This window comes from Filicampus tigris, chromosome 15, assembly GCF_054856515.1.
Source record: "Filicampus tigris isolate MCC_2025a chromosome 15, RoL_Ftig_1.0, whole genome shotgun sequence".
Classification (NCBI taxonomy): Eukaryota; Metazoa; Chordata; class Actinopteri; order Syngnathiformes; family Syngnathidae; genus Filicampus; species Filicampus tigris.
Window position 1 is genome coordinate 19,307,994 of NC_141231.1, and position 23,470 is coordinate 19,331,463.

The 23,470-nt window shown below is 52.3% G+C and overlaps 1 protein-coding gene and 1 long non-coding RNA gene across 7 annotated transcripts; one reads left to right on the forward strand and one right to left on the reverse strand.

Moving 5' to 3' along the window:
* Positions 1 to 156: 156 nt before the first annotated feature.
* Positions 157 to 23,355, forward strand: ttc28 (tetratricopeptide repeat domain 28). 6 transcript variants are annotated; one of them, XM_086053534.1, is made up of 32 exons: positions 157 to 336; positions 898 to 1,245; positions 4,643 to 4,790; positions 4,864 to 5,136; positions 5,421 to 5,551; positions 5,781 to 6,002; positions 6,789 to 6,977; positions 7,228 to 7,324; positions 8,625 to 8,821; positions 8,893 to 9,046; positions 9,129 to 9,300; positions 10,159 to 10,327; positions 10,396 to 10,556; positions 11,497 to 11,985; positions 12,084 to 12,267; positions 12,902 to 13,235; positions 13,400 to 13,509; positions 13,585 to 13,714; positions 13,789 to 14,016; positions 14,096 to 14,243; positions 14,524 to 14,652; positions 14,763 to 14,889; positions 15,632 to 16,272; positions 17,469 to 17,716; positions 18,250 to 18,374; positions 18,516 to 18,593; positions 18,786 to 18,939; positions 19,332 to 19,408; positions 20,093 to 20,222; positions 20,294 to 20,401; positions 21,481 to 21,982; positions 22,066 to 23,355. In XM_086053534.1, the coding sequence occupies exons 2-32, from the start codon at positions 904 to 906 to the stop codon at positions 22,943 to 22,945; spliced, it is 7,077 nt and encodes a 2,358-aa protein (XP_085909660.1). In that variant the 5' UTR covers positions 157 to 336; positions 898 to 903; the 3' UTR covers positions 22,946 to 23,355. The 6 variants fall into 6 exon arrangements, with proteins under 6 accessions (XP_085909660.1, XP_085909662.1, XP_085909661.1 ...); XM_086053536.1 differs by having other exon boundaries at positions 11,536 to 11,985; XM_086053535.1 differs by having other exon boundaries at positions 8,893 to 9,016.
* LOC147135899 (uncharacterized) lies at positions 9,721 to 16,421 on the reverse strand. Its single transcript, XR_015089847.1, has 6 exons — positions 15,704 to 16,421; positions 12,431 to 12,498; positions 12,059 to 12,341; positions 11,479 to 11,989; positions 10,629 to 10,693; positions 9,721 to 10,539 (listed from the first exon to the last, which is right to left on the reverse strand). It is a non-coding gene; the product is annotated as an uncharacterized LOC147135899 (long non-coding RNA).
* Positions 23,356 to 23,470: the final 115 nt, after the last annotated feature.

Genomic DNA, 23,470 nt, shown 5'->3' on the forward strand with positions numbered 1-23,470 from the left:
AACCCAAAAATGTTTCCGCCTTCGTGTTGTAAAAACGTCTTCTGAGTGACGTCACCACCTGCTGGACATGAGGTAGAATGCAGACTGCTCCACTTCTCTCCACACTAAATGCCGTCATCGCAATAGTCTCACACTCGCCCGCGCGCACACGCGCACACGCACACACAGGAAGAGGGGGTAAGCTCCGGCAAACTCGGCGCGCTGGCTCTGTTTGGGCTGTACTCGGGGAGGGTTCGAACCTCCACCTCCATCCATCTCCGGCCACTGTTACCGGGCTGGGCAGCTCCGCGTGAAGGCGGATTGATGGAAACTTGCTAAACTTTCCGGGAGACCGAGGTGAGGACGTGCACGCGCGACTTGGCAAGTCAAAATGTTGTGATTGGTCCAAAAAGTCATCGAGACAACTTGATGATTTCATTGGCTGTATTTTCATTTCAGCCGAGATTTCCTGTATTCTTCTGTCTTTTGTTTCACGTTGGTGCTTATTTCCTGCTGAGTATGAATACCCTAGCTGGATTTGTGACGTCACAATCCAGTAAACAATTTCTTGTTGTTGAAACTTAAAAACTGCACGCGACTCGCCACATCTGCAGGACAAATAAGAAAAAGCCAAGGAAAAAAGGCAAAAGGTGAAAGTCGGTGTCGTCTTACCAGAGAAATTCAAAACAAATCTGCCTTATCAAAGAACACGTTTTGCATTGCAGATGATTACTTTTATTTCTTATTTACATTTTTATATCATTTTCCAATAATGTATTTATTTGTATTGCGTAAATTACGATGTCATTATATTTAATTAATGTTCAAATATAATGATGTGTAATTCTTATTGTTATATTACTATTTGGCGGTCATGTAAACAACAATCTTAAAACCTGACACGTCTTTCCTCCCAAGTCGGCCATGTTGGGCTCTCGCTCCTCCTTGCGGCCCGCCAGCCGACCGTCTTCATCATCGTCGTCGTCGTCATCATCCTCAGCCGGCATGAACAAAGGGGCGGGACTAGCACGCGACTCGGGTCCGAGCAAAGCCGACATGCTGGATGGCGTCCGTGGCTGTGAGCGGGCCTGCCAGCGGGGGGACTTTGCCCTGGCGGTGCGTGTGTGCACGGAGGCCCTGGCCGCGGACCCCCTCAACTGCGTGGTGTACAGCGCCCGCTCGGCCGCCCACCTCAGCTTGGGCCGCTACCGCCAGGCCCTGCATGACGCCGACAAGGCCCGAGACATCAACCCCAAGTGGACGCAGGTACGACCTCCCAAGTACGAAGTCCTTGCCGCTGCCGCGTTGTAAAGCGGACACCGGGGGACCCGTTTGCCCCGAATCCTTTGCGACATTGGCGGAAATAGAATACAGTCAGATCCACGGTCTATATTCGGCGCCAAGGAAGTATGTTTCAGTGAGTTAAGGAGTTTTAGATAGATAGATGTAGTGCTTTGCCGCCATTTTGTGGCACCGCGGAATTTTGCTTAAGTGAATTGAGGTGCTTCATTTGGACATAATTCATTTGCTTTGTTGCCATCTTGTGGCATCTTGGAGCCAAGGAACTCTGTCGAAGTGAATTGAAGAGTTTCATTCGGACAAAAGTAGCGCTTTGCCACCATATTGTGGCATCTCGGTGCCACAGAACACCTATGTTGAAGTGAGTTGAGAAGTTTATTTGGACAAAAGTAGTGCTTCCTTGGCATCCGGTTGCCAAGGAACGATGTTGAAGTGATTTGAGGAACTTCACTCGGACAAACGTAGACCTTTGTCACCATCTTGGTGCCAAGGAGCGATGTCAAAGTGCGTTTGCGAGTTTCACTTGGACAAAAGTACAACTTTGCCGCAGAACCACAAGTGAATTGAATGGTTTCATTGAGACAAAAGTAGTGCTTTGCCACCATCCTCACCCTTTTAGGAGGCCCTGTCCCAAACCTTTTCTGTGGGATGCCACTTACCGGTGGCAATAAAACACGACTGTATTTCATATAGCAATTGCACCCACAAAGTCGTAAACAGCATGTAACTGAGCCAAGCTAGCCACCACTCAGTCATTTGTTGCTATGCTAATTAGCCCCTGTAGCCAGGTGTCAACCGCAAGGTAGCCTCCAAATGTTCCAATTGCGATGTACAAAATAATATTGCGATGGACGGTGTCATTTTCTATGACAATATTGTCGCGCAATTCAAGATGGCGGATGGAAGGCCTCATTCATCAATGGTTAGCACAAATGCGTCAATATTTCTTACAAAATTCTTCACTCTTAGGGATTTTTTTCATTCATATTTAGCACATGTCGCTAGGTGTCACTCTCAAGATCAATTATGTATATTGAAATCAGCAAATATTGATATCCGGATGCTGTCCCGTGACGCTTTCCATGTTATCGCGATGCGTTATGAAAATCATGAAATCAAATAACAAGCAAAGTGCGTAACACACAAACATCACATCGCAGACTGGACAAAATGGCGTGAGTGTGTTTGTGTGTGTGTGTGTGTGCGTGTGAGAGAGAAACCTGACTTCCTTCCTCTGTGACAGAGAATGGACGGAAGTGTGTTTTTTTTTTTTTCTGCTCTGGCGCTTGGCCTTGGTTCTTAAAGACAATAACAGAAGCCGCGCTCCTTCGTGTGTGCGTGCGAAGCCCAGCCTTTCGATTAGCCGCAGTGGAGGTCAGAACAGAAAACAGAAGAGGAATAAATCAACAAAACGTTTTTGCAAAGTTTCTTTCCACTGCTCCCCACCGACTTTGCTTCCACACACACCCACGTACGCACACACCCGACGAGCTCCTCATGGGAACGGAGGGCGGAGGGGCGTGGCCTGCCGCGCGGACCTGGCTTTGGGTGCGTTTTGTGTCGGAAGCGCCACATTGCGCTGCCTCGGGGGGGGACCGTCCCGCCCTTCCCGGGCCTGCCCCGCCGAGCCCCGCCCTGTCCCGCTCTGTCATTAGCGCCGGACTGGCACCGACACAGGACGTCGGCCGGCATGAGATTGGAAGGTTTGGCTGGGTGGCCGTCGGGCCCGTCCGGGCCGTCCAACCGCAAACTCATGCGAGGGGAACCGCACAACCAATTTCAAATAACACTCAAGCATCTACATCCATCCATTCTATTTAGCACTCGGGTGAGATGCAGCCTATCCCAGCTGACTTTGAGTGACATCAGCGGGGTTACACCCTGAACCGACTTTGCCTTTGATCTCTTTGCACTTTAGTTTGCTGATTTCTTGCCACTCATGACCCCCCCTTAGTGACATCATCATCCAGTGAGCCAATCATGGCTCACTTGTGGCTGGCTGTGATCGCCTTTCATGACTTCAGTCCTGTAACATGACCTCTAACCCTGCGCGTGTGTGAGAGAGAGGGCGGGGCGGGGGGGGGGGGGGGGGAGTCTACACGCAGCCTATCAGGTTTCCGAGTCGGTCACGAGCGAGCGAGCAGGTGATGCGGTGGCTTTGGAAGCGGATGGCCAGATGGACGTGTGACGCTGAGTTTGTCTTTGTGACGTTGTCTTTGGGCAAATATGATGAAGTGGCAGCCCCGCAGGAAGGTGTGTACGCCTCATTGGACGGATTTTGCTCCCCCCCGAAAAAATGACATTCCGGGTAAACATTTTCTTTGCGATCATGTATTGGATGTGCCTCCGCTAGTGTAGCGCGATATTCAGACTCAAGTTGCGTTCATGATATAAGAATGAAGCGGGCGGGCGCTGCGATCTTGTTCTGTTCCGCCGTCTGCTGTTTGCTGCAATTGACGCCAAAGCGCCCTCGGGCTCGCATTGCTGACGTCACGTGACCAAAGCTGGAAAAGAGGTGAGCTGGGACTTTTGCACTTTGACGTAGGGGTGAGTATTGGCAAGGATGTCGCAATACAATACGGAACACGACACTCGGGTCACGGTACGATATTATCACGAAATTGCGATATCGTGATATTGTCATGTTCTGCGCAGTTCATATCAAAATTACATGAAGAGATGAGAAAAGAAGATATAGATCAGAGGACAAATTTAGTCAAAACGATTTGCTTCAAAACATCCTATTTGTTATTTGTGTTTTTGCACATTTTCTCTGAAAAAAAGAAAAGAAAACGGAGTGCTACACACTGCCATCATTAAATCGATATTAGAGGCTGAAAAATCGATATTATATTTGGCGGCCAAAAATTGCGATATTTTGGCAAATCGATTTTTTTCCACACCCCTACTTTGACGTCAATTTAGTCACGGACGGCATCAGGACGTAGTCGACGTCAGGTTGCAGTCGGCGTCCGACCTTAGTCGACACCTTTTCGGCGTCCGGTCGTAGTTGTGTTGGATCGTAGTCGGCGTAGTCGAGTCATAATGGGCATCGGACTAAGGTCAGCGTCCAGTTGGTGTCGGGTCATAGTCTGCATCAGATCGTAGTCGGAGTCAGGTCGTTGTTGGGTCAGGCCGTAGTCTGCATCGAATCGAAGTCGCCGTAATGTCCTAGTTCGTGTCACGTCGCAGTGGGCGTACGATCGTAGTGGGCATCGCGTGGTAGTCGGCGTCAGGTCACGGTCGGCGACAGGTCCTGGTCATCAGGCGCTGCTCTGTCACCTCACGACTTTACATTTTGCCTTCCTTGCTGCCAGAGCGGATGTTGACACGTTTGCCATCATTTCATTTTCATGATCCGCAGGCCTACTTCCGCCAGGCGGTGGCGTTGCAGCACCTCGGTCGCCATGGAGACGCCCTGGCGGCCTTCGCCTCGGGCGTGGCTCAGGACCCCAAGAGTCTGCAGCTTCTGACGGGCATGGTGGAAGCTGCCATGAAGTCGCCCCTCAGAGGTAAGCCCGTCTTCCGTTTGAGCGCTCAACACGCCAGTGGAGCACTACGTTGTCCGTGCCGCCCCACCTCTAGATTCTCTGGAGCCCACCTACCGCCGGCTGCGGGCCATGAAGCTGGAGCGCAGCCCCTTCATGGTGGTGTCGTTGGTCGGACAAGAGTTGCTCACGCACGGCTTCCACGCCGCCGCTGCGGAGGCGTTGGAAGCGGCACTGCGGATTGGCACGTGCTCGCTGAAGATGCGCGGCTCCGTCTTCTCGGCACTCAGCGCGGCATACTGGTCGCTGGGCTCCATGGAGAAAAGCCTGGCCTACATGCAGCAGGACCTGGACGCCGCCCGCACCTTAGGTCGGTGTCGACGCTTGGAACGGTCAAACCTAGTTAGCACCAGGTTGGAGTCAGTGCCGGGTCTTTGTCAAGCCGTAGTTTGCGTCAGTTCTTGGTCAGCATGGGCTGGTTTTCTGGGTAGGTCGAAGTCGGGGTCAGGTGGTAGTCATGCTCAGGTCATAGCGAGTCAGGTCCGAGTCAGAGTCAGGTTGGAGTCAGAGTCTGTTCCATGGCTGTGCGTTAAGTTAGCACGAGCCATGGCAAGGTAGGGATTGTGAACCGATGCCTCTTCATCCCGTCCGCAGGTGACCAAACGGGCGAATGCCGTGCCCGCGGCAACCTTGGCTCCGCCCTTTTCTCCAGAGGCAGTTACCGAGAGGCACTGGCCAATCACAGGCAACAACTGATTTTGGCAATGAAGCTGAAGCGCATGGAGGTTCGTGATCACGCCTGAGCATCAACACGGCCGCATCGCAGTGCCATCGTGAACGTTAGCCTTGTAGCATGCTGCTAATTTAGCCGCTAATGCATTTGATTAGAATGCCGCCGTGTTTACGACATCATTTTTGGACCGTTCGTATGCATCTCTGCCATGTTAATTCGTCTGCTCCAGATAGCATAGCTAGCATGCTGACTGCTAATCGTGACCGGTGTACCAACCTTAGGCGGCGTCTGATGCCCTGAGTGGTTTGGGCCACGTGTACACGGCCATCGGCGACTACCCCAATGCGCTAGCCAGCCACAAGCAGTGTGTGGCGCTGGCCAGACAAAATGACTGCCGGCTCTCCGAGGCTCGCCAGTTGGGCGACATGGGCGCCGTATACACCGCCATGGGGGATGTCGCCAGCGCCCTGCGGTGCCACCGGCAACACTTGGACATCGCCAAGGTGCGACCCGTGACTACAATCGTCTTCCGTGATCCGCCCCGAAAACTAACGCGAGTCAGTGGACCGCATTTCAGAAAGTGACACCCTACAAAGTGTGGCAAGTTAATTCCGTTCGTTCACGCAAACGCGCGCAAACACACGATTAAAAATGTTTCTTCAAAACACGGCTACGTTTTAGGTGAGCAGAAACCAGACGACAGGAGATCCTAGTTCCAAGTGAAAGAGGGCTGTCCTCTGGACAGAAGGTGCTAGTCTCGAGAGAATGTTTTAGTCCCAATAGAATAGTCGAGTAATCCCAAGTGAAGGTTTGAGTCTCAAGAGAAGGTGCACGTCCCAGAGATTTGTCTAGTCTCAATCAAGGCATGAGAGGTTTTAGCCCCGAGAGAAATATTAGTCTCCAGAGAATAGTGGAGTCCCAAGTGAAGGTTCTAGTCCAGAGAGAACAGAGAAGCTACTAGTCCAGGGAAAAGGTTCTAGTTGCGAGGGAAGGCTTTAGTACTGAGAGAAGGTACTAGTCCCGAAGAAGGTGTGAATCCTAAGAGTGAAGGTTGTCATCCCGAACAAAGGTTTGGCCAAGAGATAAAGAACTAACCCGAAGAAAAGTTTCAAGTCCTGCCTTGTTTCTTTGTTGTGATTGGATGAATAAGCGGCATGAACTTTGAAGGTTGGCGCTTTCTGAAGTTGCGTCCGTTGAACGCCGTTGAACTGCCGCGTGCAATATCGACATGGCATATCGCAGCAACGAGGCGTCTACCGTGGCGAATGTCACGACATCTCTTTTGTCAGACTCTGGGCGACCGGCGCGAGGAGGCTCGGGCAAACGGCAACCTGGGCAGCGCCTACCACTCCCGGCGCGACTACGACAAAGCCGCGTCGTACCACAGCCGAGTCCTGCAGCTGGCTCGGGAGCTCGGAGATCGTGTCGTGGAGATGAGGGCCTTCGCCGGCCTGGGACATGCCGCCCGATGCGCGCAGGTCATTCTTTCGACACTTCGAATCAGGCCGTCCGGGGTCATGGTAATCTGAGAAAGAAAGAAAAGTCAGAACATTACAAGAATCAGATGGCAAAATAGTTATTCCAGGTAAAAGTTCCAAGGGTATATTTTTGGAGACAAAACGTCATCCATGTCTCACAGAAAACAACGTATCCATACAAGCATAAAATCATAATTTGACCCGAATAATCATAACCGTTTGAGAATAAAGTTGTATACGTGGTGCTCAGGACCTGGAGGGGGCACTGCGCCATCACCAACATCAACTGGAGATCGCCGAGGAGCTGCAGGACTCGGGGGCTCGAGGCCGAGCCTCTTCCAACTTGGGTACGTCTTTCGGTGCCGCGTCCTGGGTGAGCTTGTGACCGCTTGAAATGGTCGGCGGGGATCACATTCCGCACCGGTTGTTCTGCGTCGCGTCGGCGCCGCGCAGGCCGATCGGCGCTCGTAATTTATTGACGAAGGTTTCAGTTTCTGCAGTCACTGTGAGCCAGAGGAGACGTCACCGTCACTAAAACGCACGAAAGACTCGACTCACGGTCCTGCCCGTTGACATTTGAGTGTGTTTTTTTTTGGGGGGGGCGTCGTTTGCAATTCGAAGATCAAAGAACAACTACGACATCTTAACTTCATGACTCTAAAAGCCACAAAGGCTGCGTCCCAGTTTGGCCCAACATTGATTAGGCTCCGTGTCGGTTATGCATTGAAGTGACAGCGTTGACTTGACTGCAAATGCTTGAAATTTAGTGGCAACTCGACTTGCTTGACATTCACCGCAGTGATTTCGGATTTGTTTGAAACGTGAAGGTTAAAGACGACGGTTGGGGCTGATGAATTGCAAATAGGCGACTGACCCGCACCTCCGTGGTCTTGAAGGGGAAGAGTTAATCCACTGGTTTTTAGCCATCTCACTTCTGTCGCCTGAAAATGACATCACGACGGCTCAGGTAACGACCAATCACGGCTGAGCTGTTTTCTGAAGCTGAGCCGTGATCGGTTGTTACCTGGGCCCTGAGTAGTTGCGATGTCATTTTCAGTCGACAGAAATGACAAAATGGCCACCCCCAGAGATGGCTAAAAAGGGCTGGATTTTGCTGCTTAAAGCGGAAGTCAACCCAAAGACATTTTTTCAAGAATTTGTTCCCAGCAGGCCCACTAGTTGAAACACGGCATGATGAATATTGCCTTTGTGGAATAAGTGCTAATCCACTCGCTTTTAGCCATCTCTGGGGGCAGCCATTTTGTCTTCTGTTGACTGAAAATGACATCACAACTGCTGAGATAACCAATCAGGGTTCAGCTTCAGAAAACCGGTCAGCCATGATTGGTCGTTACCTGAGCAGTTGTGATGTCATTTTCAGTCGACAGAAATGACAAAATGGCCACCCCCGGAGATGGCTTGAAAAGGGCTGGATTTTGCTGCTTAACCTATATTCCACAAACGCAAAATGAACCAGAATGCCGTCTTTCAACTCGTGGGACTGCTGGGAACATATTGTTGAAAAAAAGTTGTTTGGCTTGATTTCCCTCTTTAAATTGGCACTATAATAAGAAGCGAAATGGAGCGAAGCCCCCAGGGTACGTGTGACGGAAGAGAAAACGAATGTGGCCATTTCGTCCACCTCAGGCGTCATCCACCAGATGCGAGGCGACTACAAAGTTGCATTGAAGCTCCACAGGGCTCACTTGGCCCGCGCCCGGGAGCTGGGCGACTACGCCGCGCAGGGGAGGGCCTACGGCAACATGGGCAACGCCTACCATGGCCTGGGCCTCTACGAGCAAGCCGTGGGCTTCCACCGGCAGGAACTGAACATCTCCCTGGAGGTGAAGCCCCGGTCCCGGTGAAGCCCCGTCCGGCTGTGACCGAGGGCGCTGAGCGACCTGGTGTGTTCCAGGTGAATGACCGAGCGTCCCAGGGCTCCGCCCATGGCAATCTGGCCGCCGCCTACCAGGCGCTGGGCGCTCCGGACCGGGCCCTCCTACACTACCGGCGCCACCTGACCATCTCGCGGGAGCTCGGTGACGTTCAAAGTGAAGCAAGAGCTTTGGGCAAGCGGCGCATGAGCCTCAAAGGAGCCAAAAGGAGACTTTGTGTTTCGACGTCTTCCCTTTTGTCTTCCCCTTTTTCCAGCGAACCTGGGCAACTTGCACAGCTGCGGCGGTGACTACAAGCAGGCGTTGCCGTGCTACCAGCAGTACTTGCTCCTGGCCCCCGGACTTGAGGATGTGGAGGGCGAGGGAAAAGTTTGCCACAATCTTGCCTACGCCCACTTCTGCCTGGGACGCTACCAAGACGCTGTCGGGTCAGAACGTCACTTCAAATTGGCCCATTGTGAATGTCCGAACAACAGAGAGCGGCAACATTTCAAATAACTCCCATCGACCTGAAGAAATCCACCCGACTCCTGTAGAGATTAGGGTCGGACCGATTATCGGCCGGGACGATTGTCGGCGGCGATATTTGCCGTTTGGTTGAATATCGCCATTGGCCTTTTTTAAAACTATGCCAGCTGGTACGATACAATACAATTTGATTTTCACTCCGCAACAGCTACAGCTGTAACAAAGCACTTTAAGCACAACAACAAAATAGCTATATATATTTCTCTCCATGTTCTATTTGGGGAAGCTCCACCGTGGAAATCTTGAAGGAGCTCTTGATTTGTTCAAGTTTTCATTGAGTTTCAGTTAGAAACGAAGATTTCTATTGCGCAAGATAACAAGTAAGAAACCTTTAACATGCCTCGCAAAGATGAAAAGCTCGTTTAATCAACATGCTTAAAGGCATTCCAACAAAATGTTGGAGTTTGTATGATTGAAAAAGTGTACAGAAATATTTTCCTTTTTACCACAAATGAATATCAGCTTCAAATAGCAGTTATCGGCCTCCTTGACTACTAATATTCGGCATCGGTATCGGCCCTGGAAAAAAACCCAATATCGGTCTATCTCCAGTAGAGCTAGTCAAATACATTGTTGGTATCTGAAAGCGCAAGTCAAACTTGATATGTTTATGAGTTACCCCACTAGATATGGTTTCATCAGCATGGCAAGTTGAGTTTGAGCCCGGATGAATGCGTGACACCCTGGCCAATTCATTGTCATATCAAAGCGCACTTTCCGTGCATGCCACACTTGCCTTTCTTCCTTCTACTTGCTAGGTACTACGAGCGGAGTCTGGCCTTGGCGGAGGAGCAGCGGGACAACCTTTCCCGGGCCAAAGCCTACTGTAACCTGGGCCTGGCCCACAAAGCCTTGGGGGAGTTCAGCAGAGCAGAAGAGTGTCAGAAATGTCTGCTGCGGATAGCGCAAGCTTTGGGCAACGCACGGGTAAGCCTTCACACAAAAGGAGACGCTGAAGCGCACGTAACCAACGCTCCCTCGTGTGGCGTTCGGAGGCTCTCTTCAGGGCTTTGGGCAACCTCGGAGATGTCAGCGTTTGTCGGGAAGATCTTCCGGGAGCCGTCGGCTTCTACCGGCGGCAGTTGTCTCTAGCTCGTGAGCTGCCGGATCGGAAGATGGAGGCGGATGCCTGCTCAGCTCTAGGATCGGTTCACAGGTGAGAAGTTCAATCGGGACGTCCGGCTTCCACCCTTCTCCGAGGCCGTCTTGAGAACCGCTCGCTATTCACCATTCTGCCAAGGGGCGCCTTCCCTTGGCGGCCGATGTTTTGCGAGCCGACGTCATCTGATCATCCTGGAAGGGGGAGGGTTAAGATCAGGGGGATGTCGTGCGTATGCTGTCGGCATGTGAAGCCCTTTGAGACTTTCCTGTGATTAAGGGCTGTATACAGAAATTTGACGTGACTTTTCTTGAACTGGAAACCACGTCGTAAATGAGCGGCAACATTGGACGAGCGGACAAATGCGAGCAGCACAAATGGCAGAAGACGCACACAGTTGTGACTTTAGCTATTTACTAGTGCTGTCAAACGATTAAAATGTTTAAACTAATTAATTTCCCAAAATTAATCGCGATTAATCGTATTTTCCAACTCCATTTTTTTACGAAGCTTGTAACCGTTATTTACTTGAGTAAAGTCTTAATAAAAATAAAAGTAGGACTGTTCCAAGAGCCCTCGTTGATCCTTGAAAACGATAATTTCCCTGGAAAATACAACTCTTGAACGATACACCAAAGACGTCCAACTAATACGGTATTTGAATTTGGCTGTGCAAAGTGTGCAAATTATTTTGGATTTCTCCTATGAGCCGTCAAGCAACTTTTTAAAGTAAAACTACGTCAAAGTCCGTAGTCTGTGAGCAGAGGTCAGCTGCTCAATCAAACTGAGTTGATTTTTTTTTTAGTGCGTTATGAAATTTCAATTAATCTCCGTAGTTAATGCTTTAATTTTGACAGCCCTAGTATTGAGCCTTCCTGGCACCACTTTTGGGTGGAGTAGTGTTCCAAAACGATTTTTCATTTGACCGAGTCACGACAGGGAACGCTTGCCAAAAGAGCCCCTCGTCTGACTTTCTCACCCTCCGCGCCGTTGTCAGGTCGCTCGGCCAGCTGGACACCTCCTTGTCCTTCCACAGCCAGGAGCTGAGCCTGCACCAGGATCTGCACGACCGCCGGGGGGAGTGCCACGCTTTGGGTCGCCTGGCCGGCGTACACGCGGCCCTGGGAGACTACGGCGCAAGCCTGCGCTGCTACCGGGCTCGGCTGGGCTTGGCGCGACGGCTCGACGATGCCCGCCTGGAGGCCCGGGTCCACGGCGACATGGGCATCGCCGAGATGAAGGCGGGCCGCTTCGAGGAGGCCGTTGGGTTCTTGGAGCAGCAGCTGGCCATGTTGCAACAGGTGAATTCCACCGAGGGCATCCGGGACCGGGGCGAGGCTTACGGCAACCTCGCAGACTGTTACAACGCCCTGCGAGACTTTGAGGAGGCCGTTCGGTGCTATGACAAGGCCCTGACGGTGGCTCAGAGTCTCAAGCAGGTTCAGGACCAGGAGAAAGCCTACAGAGGACTTGGCGATGCTCACAGGTACCTTGCAACCAAATCAAACGGCATTTTTGGGGAGTGGGGCTTGCAAAGGGTTAGAACACTTTGCTCTTACCCGGTGTGTTTCCGGTCCCGCGCAGGTCGCTGGGCAACCTGCAACAAGCGTTGGTGTGCTTGGAGAAGAGGCTGTTGGAGCTTGGCGGGGCAGTTGGCGGGAAGGCGCGGGCGTACGGAGAGCTGGGCGCCCTGCACAGCCAGCTGGGAAACTACGAGCAGGCCTTGGCCTGTCTGGAGCGCCAACTCAGCATTGCTCGCTCAGCCGGGGTGAGCCGTGCTCCGTCTTTTTGGGCTTGAGAGCACACGCGTGCCCGTGGGTATCCCTCAGCTCGGTGAAGAGGCTGCCAAAAAAAAAAAAAAAAAAAAAGTGCTTTGCTTTCACCAAACGTAATCTTCATTGTTTGGGCCTTTTTGGCGATGCTTCTCTCACTTTCAGCAGCTTCGCCGTCTTTTCATGAATGCAAGTCCGCCCTTGGCTGGGGTGAGAGCTGCTGTTGACTAGAGATGGACCAAAATGACCAAAAGAGATGTTGGCCAAAATGTCAAAATGACAGAAATGTTAAAAAATGTCACTTCCCTTTGTTTTGATTTCCAACAAAAACAAACGGTGCAGTAGACTCTATTATAAAGTTAACTTCAAATTCAAATAGGTAGTTCCTTGAGGAGAGCACAGTTTTAAATTGATTTATTATCGGCCGTCGGATTTTTTTAAAAAGCCGATACCGATATTTGTCCAAATGCAGAAAATATCGTCCCGGTCGATGATCACAGGTCACCTAACTGTGCTTTCATCGCAAGCTAGGGACCCGCACGAACGGATGGCGTCCGGATGGCGCGAGGGCAACGCGGCGGTCGGCCGAGCGGTTAGCACGCCGTCCTCACGCCGCGCGTTTCTCGTCAGGACACATCCATGGAAGCGGAGGCCAGCGACGTGCTTGGCGGAGTTTACCAGCTGATGGCTGACTATGAGACGGCGCGGCAGTGGCACCAAAGAGCTCTGGACATGGCGGAGCAGACGGGATGCAACAGGAGCCAAACGCGAGCCTGCGGAAACCTGGGAGCGACCTACGAGGCGCTGGGCAATTACGAGAAGGCTCTGGTTTTGCAGGAGCGGCACCTTAGCATGGCGGCGCAGACCAACGACTCGGCGGCCAAAACGCTGGCATACGGCAGCCTGGGGAGGATACACCACGCGCTGGGCAACTACGCGCAGGCCGTGACGTACCTCCAGCAAGGTGAGCAACTCGACGGCGACGTCGAGACAGCCGCACCTTGGCGTCACCTTTCGCAGCTCGTTCTGAGCTGTGTTCGGAATCCCTCTCTTATCCGATCACTCAACTGGACCGTCCACTATACGAACGGTCGAATGATCGGCAACGCAAGCTTGGATTGCTTCCAGGTCTTCGCCTGGCTGAGCAGTTGGCCCGGAGAGAAGACGAGGCCAAGATACGCCACCGCCTCGGCTTGTCTCTGTGGGCCGCGGACAACCTGGAAGAGGCCCAGCGCCAGGTCCGAAGCGGTCACCCCGCGACATACAACGTACCGGCTTGAAACGGTGGCAACCGATTGTTCCGTGTGCTTCAGCTGTACAGAGCATCGGAGCTCTTTGAGTCCATTCGCCGCGAGATGCGGCACGGTCCCGACTACAAGCTCTCCTTCTTTGACCTGCAAACGGACTCGTACCTGGCTCTCCAGAGGGTCCTTGTCAACCTGGGTAGGCGATTAATCTGCTTTTCTTTCTTGCCGTCCACGTAACGTTTGTTTTGGTTTTTTCCCGTCGGTCCGCAGGCCGCCATGAGGAGGCGCTGGCCGTTGCGGAGCGAGGCCGAACGCGGGCCTTCACTGACCTACTGGTGGAACGTCAGAAAGTAGAGGGGCAGTCAGCGCGCTCGGAACACTCTGCCCCGGTTACGCTGGAGCGCATCCTGGAGACAGTCGACTGCCAAAAGGCCACGGTGCTCTACTTCTCGCTGGCGGGAGGCTTCCTGTACAGCTGGCTGCTGGCTCCGGGCTCAGGTGGCGGAATATATCCCACTTGAGGCGGTCCTCTTCCCTTTGCGAGCGTCTCACCGCGAGTGTCACGGCGATTCCACAGGCGTCGTCAAGTTCAACCAGGCTTGGCTGGGAGCTGACGCGCTGGAGTTGCAAGACGGCTCGAGCTCGCAGGATGGCGCTGCGCTCTTGCTGGAGCGCTACGTCTGCCACACCAGAGAGGTCCTAGGAGTTGACGCGAACCTCGGCAGGTACCACGCTACACTACTTGACTGCGCAACTTTTGGGGGACTCGTGTGTTGAGGGTTAGCGTAAGGGAAATCGAGGCTTCCCTTTTTAGCTTCCTGCCTCCACCCAGGAAGATGAGGCCGGATGAATGGTTCTTTATCGGGACCCCGAAAGATGCTGTCACGGGGGGCGCAGTCTCTCCAGTTGTTGTCTGTCTGCTAGCGCCGATAGCAGCATTAGGTTGGATTTTAATGAGTCATATTTTGAGGTCGAATGATTTATTGCGGCAGTATTCCCTTGCAGGCTTCACGCAGGCAGCGAGACTGCGAGCGAAGCCGGAGATGTTCCCGAGCGACACTTTGACAAGCTCGCGGACAAAATGAGCTCCGCCGACGACGACCCCGGCGTGTCCGGGAACGACGTCTTCGACAGGTGCCTCCTCCCTTTAGCAGCTAATTTAGCATGCTAAGCTAACAAGCCGGAACTAGTTTTGCTTCGATGCGGAGCGCGAAAGGTCTTTTCTGCTTTGTGTCGGCCAACAGAAGCTGCCGCAGCGTCAGCGGCGGTTCTTGGGCGAGGCACGGCTCGTCTTCTCCTTCCCGCCAACTGGGTATCAAAACTTGTCCTCTACGCGCTCTCTATGACTTGCTCATCGCGCCGATGGAAGCGGTACGTACGCACGACGAGAAAGGTGCTCGGCGCATTTAGTAGTACGTAAGTTATACGGGACTTCCAAGTCTTAGGGCCTCTCACACCAATGCGTCGTCAGCCATCAGAAAGTTGCTACACGCCGTCTGTTTGGTGTCGCGCAGCGCGTCGTAAAGCGTGGGGGGGGGCGGCGTTCGGCCAAGTCACAACAAGAATCGGGTCGGGCTGTCAAGACGAATGATCACTGTGATTAGCTGTTAGGGCCAAGATCAGGGGTGTCCAAACTTTTTTGGACTATGGGGCCGCATACAGAAAAATGGAAGGACACAAGGTCCACTTTAAAATTCTTCAACTGTAATGTGTGAAAATCTATAAAGTAAGCAATCATATATTGTTTACATTTTCTCATTCATTTGATAAAATGCTGCATAACAGTTTTCTGTTGGAGGTTATAAAACAAGTCTTTTTCACGATTTTGGGGTGGACAAGGGCCCTGTATCCCACCTGACTAGATCCAGCCCTGCGTTGAACGCTAGTCGAATCCCATCTTAGTTACTTGAGGAACATTAATGTTATGTGTCCATAAATCAGACCTTGACACGAAGCATAAAATGGAAGAAACTATTTTTGTTTCGATAATTTGACAAGTAATTGGAGCGGCCTTTAAACTTCAAGTTTCAAACGAGTCCCAAGTCGTGAAATTGGGACGTGATTCTGGCTCGAGTGAAGTCAACTGATTAGTGTATTTTGTATTTTGTATCAGGCCCTGCTGCGTGGAGGCGCTCCGGCGGGCCGACGCCGGCAGCTAGTTCTGGTCCTGGAGGGTGACTTGTACCTGGTGCCCTTCGCCTTGCTCAAAGGCAGCTGGTCCAACGAGTGCCTCTACGAGATGTTCAATCTGCTTTGCGTGCCCTCGTTAGCGAGCCTCCGAGCCTCCGGGAAGCCTTCTCGGCCCGGTGGCCCCCCGCTCCCGGCGGCCGCCGTGGTGGGGGCGCCCCGCCCGCCGGCCGGACAGATGCGGCGCCGGTGGTGGGGGCCGCTGCCTTCGGCCCAGGACGAGGCTCTGTGTCTGGGCGAGCAGCTGGGGTGCCGCCCGCTCACCGGCGTCGACGCCACAAAAGAGCGCGCCGTCGCCGCCCTGGCGCGGGCGCAGTGCGTTCACTTTGCCACTCGCGTCTCCTGGAAGCTCGCCGCCCTGGTGCTCGCCCCCGGCCGGGAGGAGGAGGGGGGCCGGCAGGTGACGGCCTCAAGTGCGGAATGCCGCGATGGAGGAAAGAGGGCTTGCGAGGACGTTGACAGCGTTGGTGAGAATGCGTGTGAAAGCGGTCCGCCGCTTCAAGACTTCCTCCTCACTGCGGCGGATATCCTGGATCTCAACCTGCGTGTCAAGCTGGTGGTCCTCAGGTCGGTGGAGAAGGTCTTCACTTAAACAGGAACGAAGTCAAACATATTGTTTTCAAGAATATGTTCCCAGCAGGCCCGCTAGCATTCAGATTAATATTGCGTTTGTGGAATAAGAGTTAATCCAGCCATTTTTGTCCATCTCTGGGGGCGGCCATTTTGTCACTTCTGTCCACTGAAAATGACATCATAACTGCTCACGACGACCAATCATGGCTGACCTGTTTCCTGAATCTGAGCCGTGATTAGTCGTTGTGCGCAGTTGTGATGTCATTTTCAGTCGACACAAGCCAAAATGGCCGCCACCAGAGATGCAATGCAAAATTAATCAGAATGCCGTGTTTCAACTCGTGGGCTTGCATAGGACATATTCTTGAAAAAAAAAAAAAAAGTTTGCATTGACTTCCCCTGAATGCCCAGAAGCCTGTCATTTGACTATTTCCGCTTTACATTTGACGATGTCACCCTGCCATAGGCACCTGCTGTTACGGCAGGAAATGGCCAATTTACAAATTCAAGTTGGCTGATTGTAGCCAGCAGAGTTGTTTGTCAAATATCACCCAGATTTGTAGTTCAATAGTTGTTGTAAAAAAAACCTGAGCATTCTAGTCGGCAACCTGCTGAGCGGCAAAGTCATTGCAGTGTTTGTCAACGCAATGAATGTTGATCTACCGTATATAAATCGACTTTTTTTTTTTATTCTGCCAGTGTTCCTTCAAGGTCGCAAACAGTCCGGCAAACGTCTTTGTTCCGTTTGCGAGCTTGAATGAACCCTGATTTTAAATCAGCGTTCGCTACCTTGGCAAACACTTGCAAGCCTCTTCGCCGCTCACTGGGATGCGGGCTTTAACTCGAACGTCCACCCTCCCCTCACTTCTAGCTCGTACCCCAAATTGGCTTTCGGATTACAGTTTCACATAGATTTCAAATTAAGATTTCAAGACGGCTTTAGGCTTTCAAACTAAGATTGGGGGCTCAAAACGGAGTTTGGGTTTTCAAAAAGGGTGAAGATTCCAAACTAGGATTTCAAACAAGTTTCAAATTAGGATTTCATGACATCTTTAGGCTTTCAAAACAAGGTCAGGATTTCAAATTGTCAAATCTTAAACTGGGGTTAGGGTTTCAAGATTAGGGTATGAAAATGGGATCGGGGTTTCAAGGCAGCCTTGTGCTTTCAAAGCCTGCCGGCCGTCTCCCAGGTTGTACCCCGAGGGTGGCGCGCCGCTGACGTGCGACGGCTTGTCGGGCCTGAGCGGAGCCTTCCTGCGGGCGGGCGCGCGATGCGTGTGCGTGTCGCTGTGGCCCACGCCGCCGCCCGCCGCCAAACTCTTCATGCAAAGCTTCTACGCGGCCCTGCTCAACGGCGCCCCCGCCAGCGCCGCCCTCACCGGCGCCATGAGGACGCTCCACAGCCACGAGGACTTTGCGCACCCCTCCAACTGGGCAGGTGAGCTCACTTTGAAACCCGATTCCTTCTTTGAAACCCTAACCCTGTCTTGGAACGCGAACCTTGTTTTGAAACGCTTCTTTGAAAGCCAAACACTAACCCTGGCTTCAGGTTTGACTTGTTTGAAGCCCCAAACTTGTCTTGAAATCCTTCCTTTGAAAAACGCTCTCAACTCTAGTTTGAAACCCTAAGCCAAGCTTGAAACCCTCATTTGAAAGCCCAATCCTACTTTGAAACCCTGCACCTGTCTGGAAGCCCTACTCTGAAAGGCTAATCCTTGACACCCCCGGCTTGAACCCTTACTTTGAAACCCAAAGCCTTCTTTGCAAACCCTCACCCTGACATGAAAGCCTTCCCCTCATTTGAAGTCCTAACCCTGACTTGATTGGATTTTTCCTCCCATTCGAAACCCTAACTGCTGGTTTGAAAGCCTAACTTGAAAGCTTACTCTTGTCTTGAAAGCTTTTGCAGCTTCCCTCTCTGATGTTGTGTTTCCAAATCAAAGTGAGCGAGCGCTCCGTGTCCTCGCTCAGGTTACCTTCTGATCGGCGGCGACGTCGAGGTCGACGGCCCCGAGGCTGCGCTGCGGCAGGCCTTGGCCCAGCTCCTCCGCCGCGCCGACCGCGCCAGGGACGCCCTCAGGGTTCTTCTGCACCTGGTCAGAAGTCAAGACGCCTGGCCTGGCCTGGCGTGACGTGACGTGACGTGACGTGACGTGACGTGACCGACACGCACCGCGGCTTTTGAGTCATCTGCTGGTCCCAAAATGATCTGCTCGATGCGTGTGTGTGGTGTGCAGGTGGAGAAGTCTTTGCAGCGCATTCACAGCGGCCACACCAACCCCATGTATACGTCGCAGCAAAGTGTGGACAACAAGGTGTGTGGCGGGTTTTTTTTTTTTTTTTTGCATGTATGCGTGCGTGCCTCTATGATTAGATGCTTGTCTGCGCGTGCTTGTGCTTTCTGTTGACAATCCCGTGCGTATGTTTTCGTTCGTCCGAGTGCGTGCGAGTGAGTTTTTGTTTGTTTTGCGTCCCGACGCGCTAAGCTTCACCGGTGTGCCTGAAAGGTCGGCGGCGCGGGCGGGTGGCGCTCCCTGTTGTCGGCGTTGGGTTTCCGTTTGGAGGCGGGCGCGTCCGGCCTCCCCGCCGCCGTCTTCTTCCCCACCTCAGACCCCGGAGAGCGGCTGCGGCGCTGCAGTCTCACCATGCAAGCCCTGCTCGGTACGGCGCTTTCAAAGCACACTTAAGCGTTCGAATTTGCTCTTTGCACTTTGGGTTCGGCTTTGAAAGTCTCCTTTTCAACAAGGCCTGAGCTTTTCAATTAGAGGCCAACACGGGGCTACGGTTTTTGAAGTTCGGTTTTCAAGCTATGCTGGCAATCTAGGCTGAGGGATTCAATTGGGCTTTTAAGCGGGGCTTAAGGATTCAAATGGGAGTTATTGTGTCAATCTTAGTTGAGAGTTTTCAACGGCTGCCTGTTTTCGACAAAGGCAATGCTTCGAAATGTGGGTTATGTGTTTCAACTTCAGCTTTGAAGCTAGGGTCCGGTTTTGAAGCCGGGTGTCGGACCGGCTCCCGCTTTCAAGTTACTGACGTCCCGTTTGTGTGTCGAGGTCTGAGTGCTGCGGCTCTTCGGGCTCTTTGCAAACTTCTGTCAGCGCCGGAAGCGGGAGAGCAACTCATACACAAGGTAACCAGCGCCGCGTCGCTTACATTTGCTTGCCGCTTCCTTTCCTTAAATCCAAGTCAACCCAAACATCTTTAATGCAAGCCCGCTAGTTGAAACACGGCATTGTGATCAATATTGCGTTCGTGGAATAAAGTTAATCCGCTCGGCTCAGATTCAGAAAACGGGTCAGCCGCGATCGGTCGTTGTGAGCAGTTGTGATGTCATTTTCAGTCGACGGAAAACAAAATGGCCGCCCCCACAGCTGGATGAACTTTTATTCCACAAACGCAATATTGATCGGAATGCCGTCTTTCAACTAGTGGGCTTGCATTAAAGATATTCTTGGGAAAAAAAACCGTTTGCATCGACTTCCGCTTTAAGTAGCCTTCTTCATGACTTTCTTTGCGGATCTCTTCTCAATGACTTTCGCCATGTATCCTTCACAGTTTCTTTCCTGAAGCATCCTTGTCAAGTACCTTCCACTTTAAGAATCCGTCTCACTGATTGTCCTGAAATCTCTCTCTCAACGACTTTCCTTACGTAGCCTTCTGGGTCATTTTCCTTAAGATCTCTGTCAGTGAATATCCTTCCATATCCTTCTCGGTTACTTTCTCTCTCCTTCTGCGTCCTTCTCTGCTACTTTTCTTACAGAACCTTCTCTGTTACTTTCCTTCGGTATCCTTCCAAACGACTTCCTTTCTGCAGCTCCACCAGGTGCTGCTGCAGCTCCAGTCACGTGACGGCGAGCCGGACCAATCGTCGGCCGCCGTCCGCGCGTCCCTCGGCGTGTGCGCGTGGAAGCTTCCGGGCTGCCACGAGTTTCTGGCCGCGCTGGGTAGAAAAGACACAAAGCAAACAAATCAAGCCCAAGACAGCGGGACAACCGATCCGGTGTTTGCTCGCCAGGGTTCGACCTTTGCGAGGTGGGTCGGGAGGATGTTCTGTTGAAGACGGGCAAGCGGGCCAGCAGCCGTGTCATCGCTTTGGCCCTGCGCTCACTCCTGGCACTCTTTGGTGAGAACATCTCATCTTCGCTTTGATTCTGCGTGGAAGGTGCCCACGCGAAATGGCCACCGAAAGCCAAACAATCCGGATCGACTGCCGAAAACAATTGGGCAAACAATCCGGATTGACTGCCGAAAACAATTGGGCAAACAATCCGGATCGACTGCCGAAAACAATTGGGTTTGACCCGCCCTGTGCGGGCTTGAATGCTGACAGTTGAAGAAGAAACAAGAATGAAAGTGGAAGAAGCAACTGTGGAAGGGACAAAAGTGGCCAATCCAGGTCCAGAAAGTCAAAAGCCTGTAAGAACCCACAGGAAAAAACTATGGCAGAAGCAAAGCCAAACTGCGGCGGCCTTTGGACTTTCTGGACCTGCACTGGCCAACTCTGGAACTCGAGCCAGGTTTCTGGCAACCAATCCAGATTGAGCGCCGACAATCCAGGTTGGTGACCGATCCAACGTGACCGGCGCCCAAACAGATGAGATTGCCATGCAAACCATCCCGATTAACGGGACCGATTGGAGACCGATCCAGTTCAACAGGCAACCGATCCACATTGACCAATCCGGGTTGAGTGGCGACCAATCCGGTAGCGTCGTGAGTAGGGGTGGCAATCTATGGGTACCTCACGTATGGATCCCATTCCGATTCAGAGGCCCACGATTCCATTCGGTTCCGATTCAGAGGCCTATGGTTCGATTTGACTCTACTACTTTGGCTTACATTTTGTAGTCCATGCAAAACATTGGTACCTTTTTAAAAACAAAAATCTCAAGGAAGAGCAGTGATTTATCCTTCACACTTTGACTTGGCTGCGCTCGTATGAGGTTTTGCTTGTTCCGCCATCTTGTCACGTGTTAGCTTAGCCTAGCGCAGACATCTGACGTACAAACGCACTTCATCACTTGCGCATGCTTTTCGTTTTTTTTTTATTTCAACTTTAAATATCGATTATTAATACCTATGAATCGATTGAGAATCTTTTTAATATGCCGAAAGATGCATCGGAAAAACGATGATCGATCCCGCCCCTAATAGTGAGCCAGCCCGTCGTGCGTGACACGCTTCTTCTGTGTCCTGCCTTAGACTCGCCGGATCTTCCCAAGCGCGTGAACGTGTACCGCTCCTCCTCTCTGGAGTCTCTCGCGCCTTCCCCGTTGCCGCCTCAACCTTCCTTGGCAGCCGCCGTCTGCCCGGACGCACTGTCCGGCGACGCCGTCTCCGTCTACAGCCTCAGCTCGCTCACCTCCTCCCTCGGCTTCCTGCCGCGGCCCGAGCCGGCGGGAAGTGACGTGGTCAGCCGCTGCTCGCAGCCGCGCGAGGGGGCGGAGACGCCTCGTCGCTCCGGGCTGGCCAACAATCAGAGTAAAGGGGAAGCCGGCGATGAGGACGACCGGGGCTACGCCATCATTAGCAGCGGGCCTCTGAAGCCGGAGGACGGCGACACACCACCTGCAGGACGCCACCGCACCAAGAGTGGCGACGGGCGAGGCGCTGCCACGGCGGCGACGGCGGCGGCGGCGGCGGCATCTCCCAACAAAGCGCCACCGCCAAAAGTTCCTGCTAAGCTGCAATACAAACAGGAAATGTGAGTTTTGGACTTTGTACCAGGGCAACTGCGGTCTTCATTTACAGGAACGCCGATTTTCATCCAAATATTTCTTTCCGCAGTTCATCTCCTCAGAAGAGCGTGACGCCCGGCAAGGGGAAGGCCAGCAGCTCAGAGTCGAATCACTCGAGCACGGCGACCGTCGGCGCCGTCAAGTCCCAGGAGGAGCGGAGCGCACCGGTGGGACAGCTGGACCCCCAGGAGCTGGCTCGCAAGATCCTGGAGGAGACCCAGGGCCACATGCGGGCTGTGGAGAGCCTGCAGAGGGCCCCGGGGCGGCCCTCTCTCTCCATGCCCACCACCCCAATTCTCAGCAGGGGGGCGCGTGCCTTTCGGCCGTCTGAGACCAGCGCCTTCAGCAGACCGCCGAGCGGGACCGGTCTGGGTCCTCTCTCTCCCAGACCGGCGTGCCGCTCCTCTTCCCTGCAGAAGCTCGCTCCGCCCTCATCTCCCAAACATGTCCACATACCCGGCAAAGCGCCTCAACTCGATCCTTCGACGAGCAGTGACTTTCACCTAAAACTACCTGACCTGAAAGAGTCCCACCTCAAAACGTCACTCGACATTGAGTCCCACCTAAAAGCGTCACCTGGGAGGAAGTCCCATCCAAAAGCAGCTCGCAGCGAGTCCCACCTCAAAGCCTCGCTTTCACCACCCTCCACCCCGATGAGCGTTCCTCGCTCCAAAAGCTTCAAGGCGGCTCGCCAACTCGAAGGCGTGGCCCCCGCCTGCCTTCTTCCGGGAAAGAAAATGAGCACAGTTCAGAAAGACGTTCTTGGTTCGCTCGACCTTTCGCCGCGACATGAGCCCGCCGAGAGTCTGAACCATCTCCCCACCGTGGACACCAAAGCGCCCTGTGCCTCCAAACGTTCCAAACGCAGCAAATTTCCTGCTGGCTACAAATTCCTAACAGGGCATTTTTTCCATTCTTCTAAGTGTTGACATTGGCACCTTCCTGGTCGCCATGGGGATTGAGTGAACCTGATTTTCTGAGAAGGTTGCGGTAGAAGTCAGTGACATGTGATGAGAAAGTGTTGGTTGCTAGGTAACAAATGTTGGTGTGAGTGAAGTAGACAGAAAGAAAGAAAACTAGTGAGGACTGGACACTTGACTTAAGATGATTCTCTACTTATACTTTGCTTACATTCATTGACAGAAGCTGTCCATTTCTGCGTGTGTGTGTGTTGTGTGTTGTGTGTGTGTGTGTGTGTATATATATATGTATACATATATATATATATATATATATATTGTATGTATATACTGTATGTATATACTGTATGTATGTAATATTTATTTCTGCCTATTACATTACTGCAAATAACTTAAAATAAAACACTTTTTCATAGGCAGATTTGATATATGGTGTCATTTACACTTTTCTGTCGTTATAAATTGCAATGATTTTACATTGTTTAAAATAATAAATCATGCCTTGTAACTGTTCATTTTTCCAAAAGAGGTAAG

Coding starts and splice junctions, on each gene's coding strand:
- ttc28 (XM_086053534.1), top strand. CDS start 904: ATGTTGGGCTCTCGCTCCTCCTTGCGGCCCGCCAGCCGACCGTCTTCA. Junction 10,328..10,395: donor AAGCTTTGGGCAACGCACGG/GTAAGCCTTCAC, acceptor TGGCGTTCGGAG/GCTCTCTTCAGGGCTTTGGG. Junction 13,715..13,788: donor GAGGGTCCTTGTCAACCTGG/GTAGGCGATTAA, acceptor GTCGGTCCGCAG/GCCGCCATGAGGAGGCGCTG.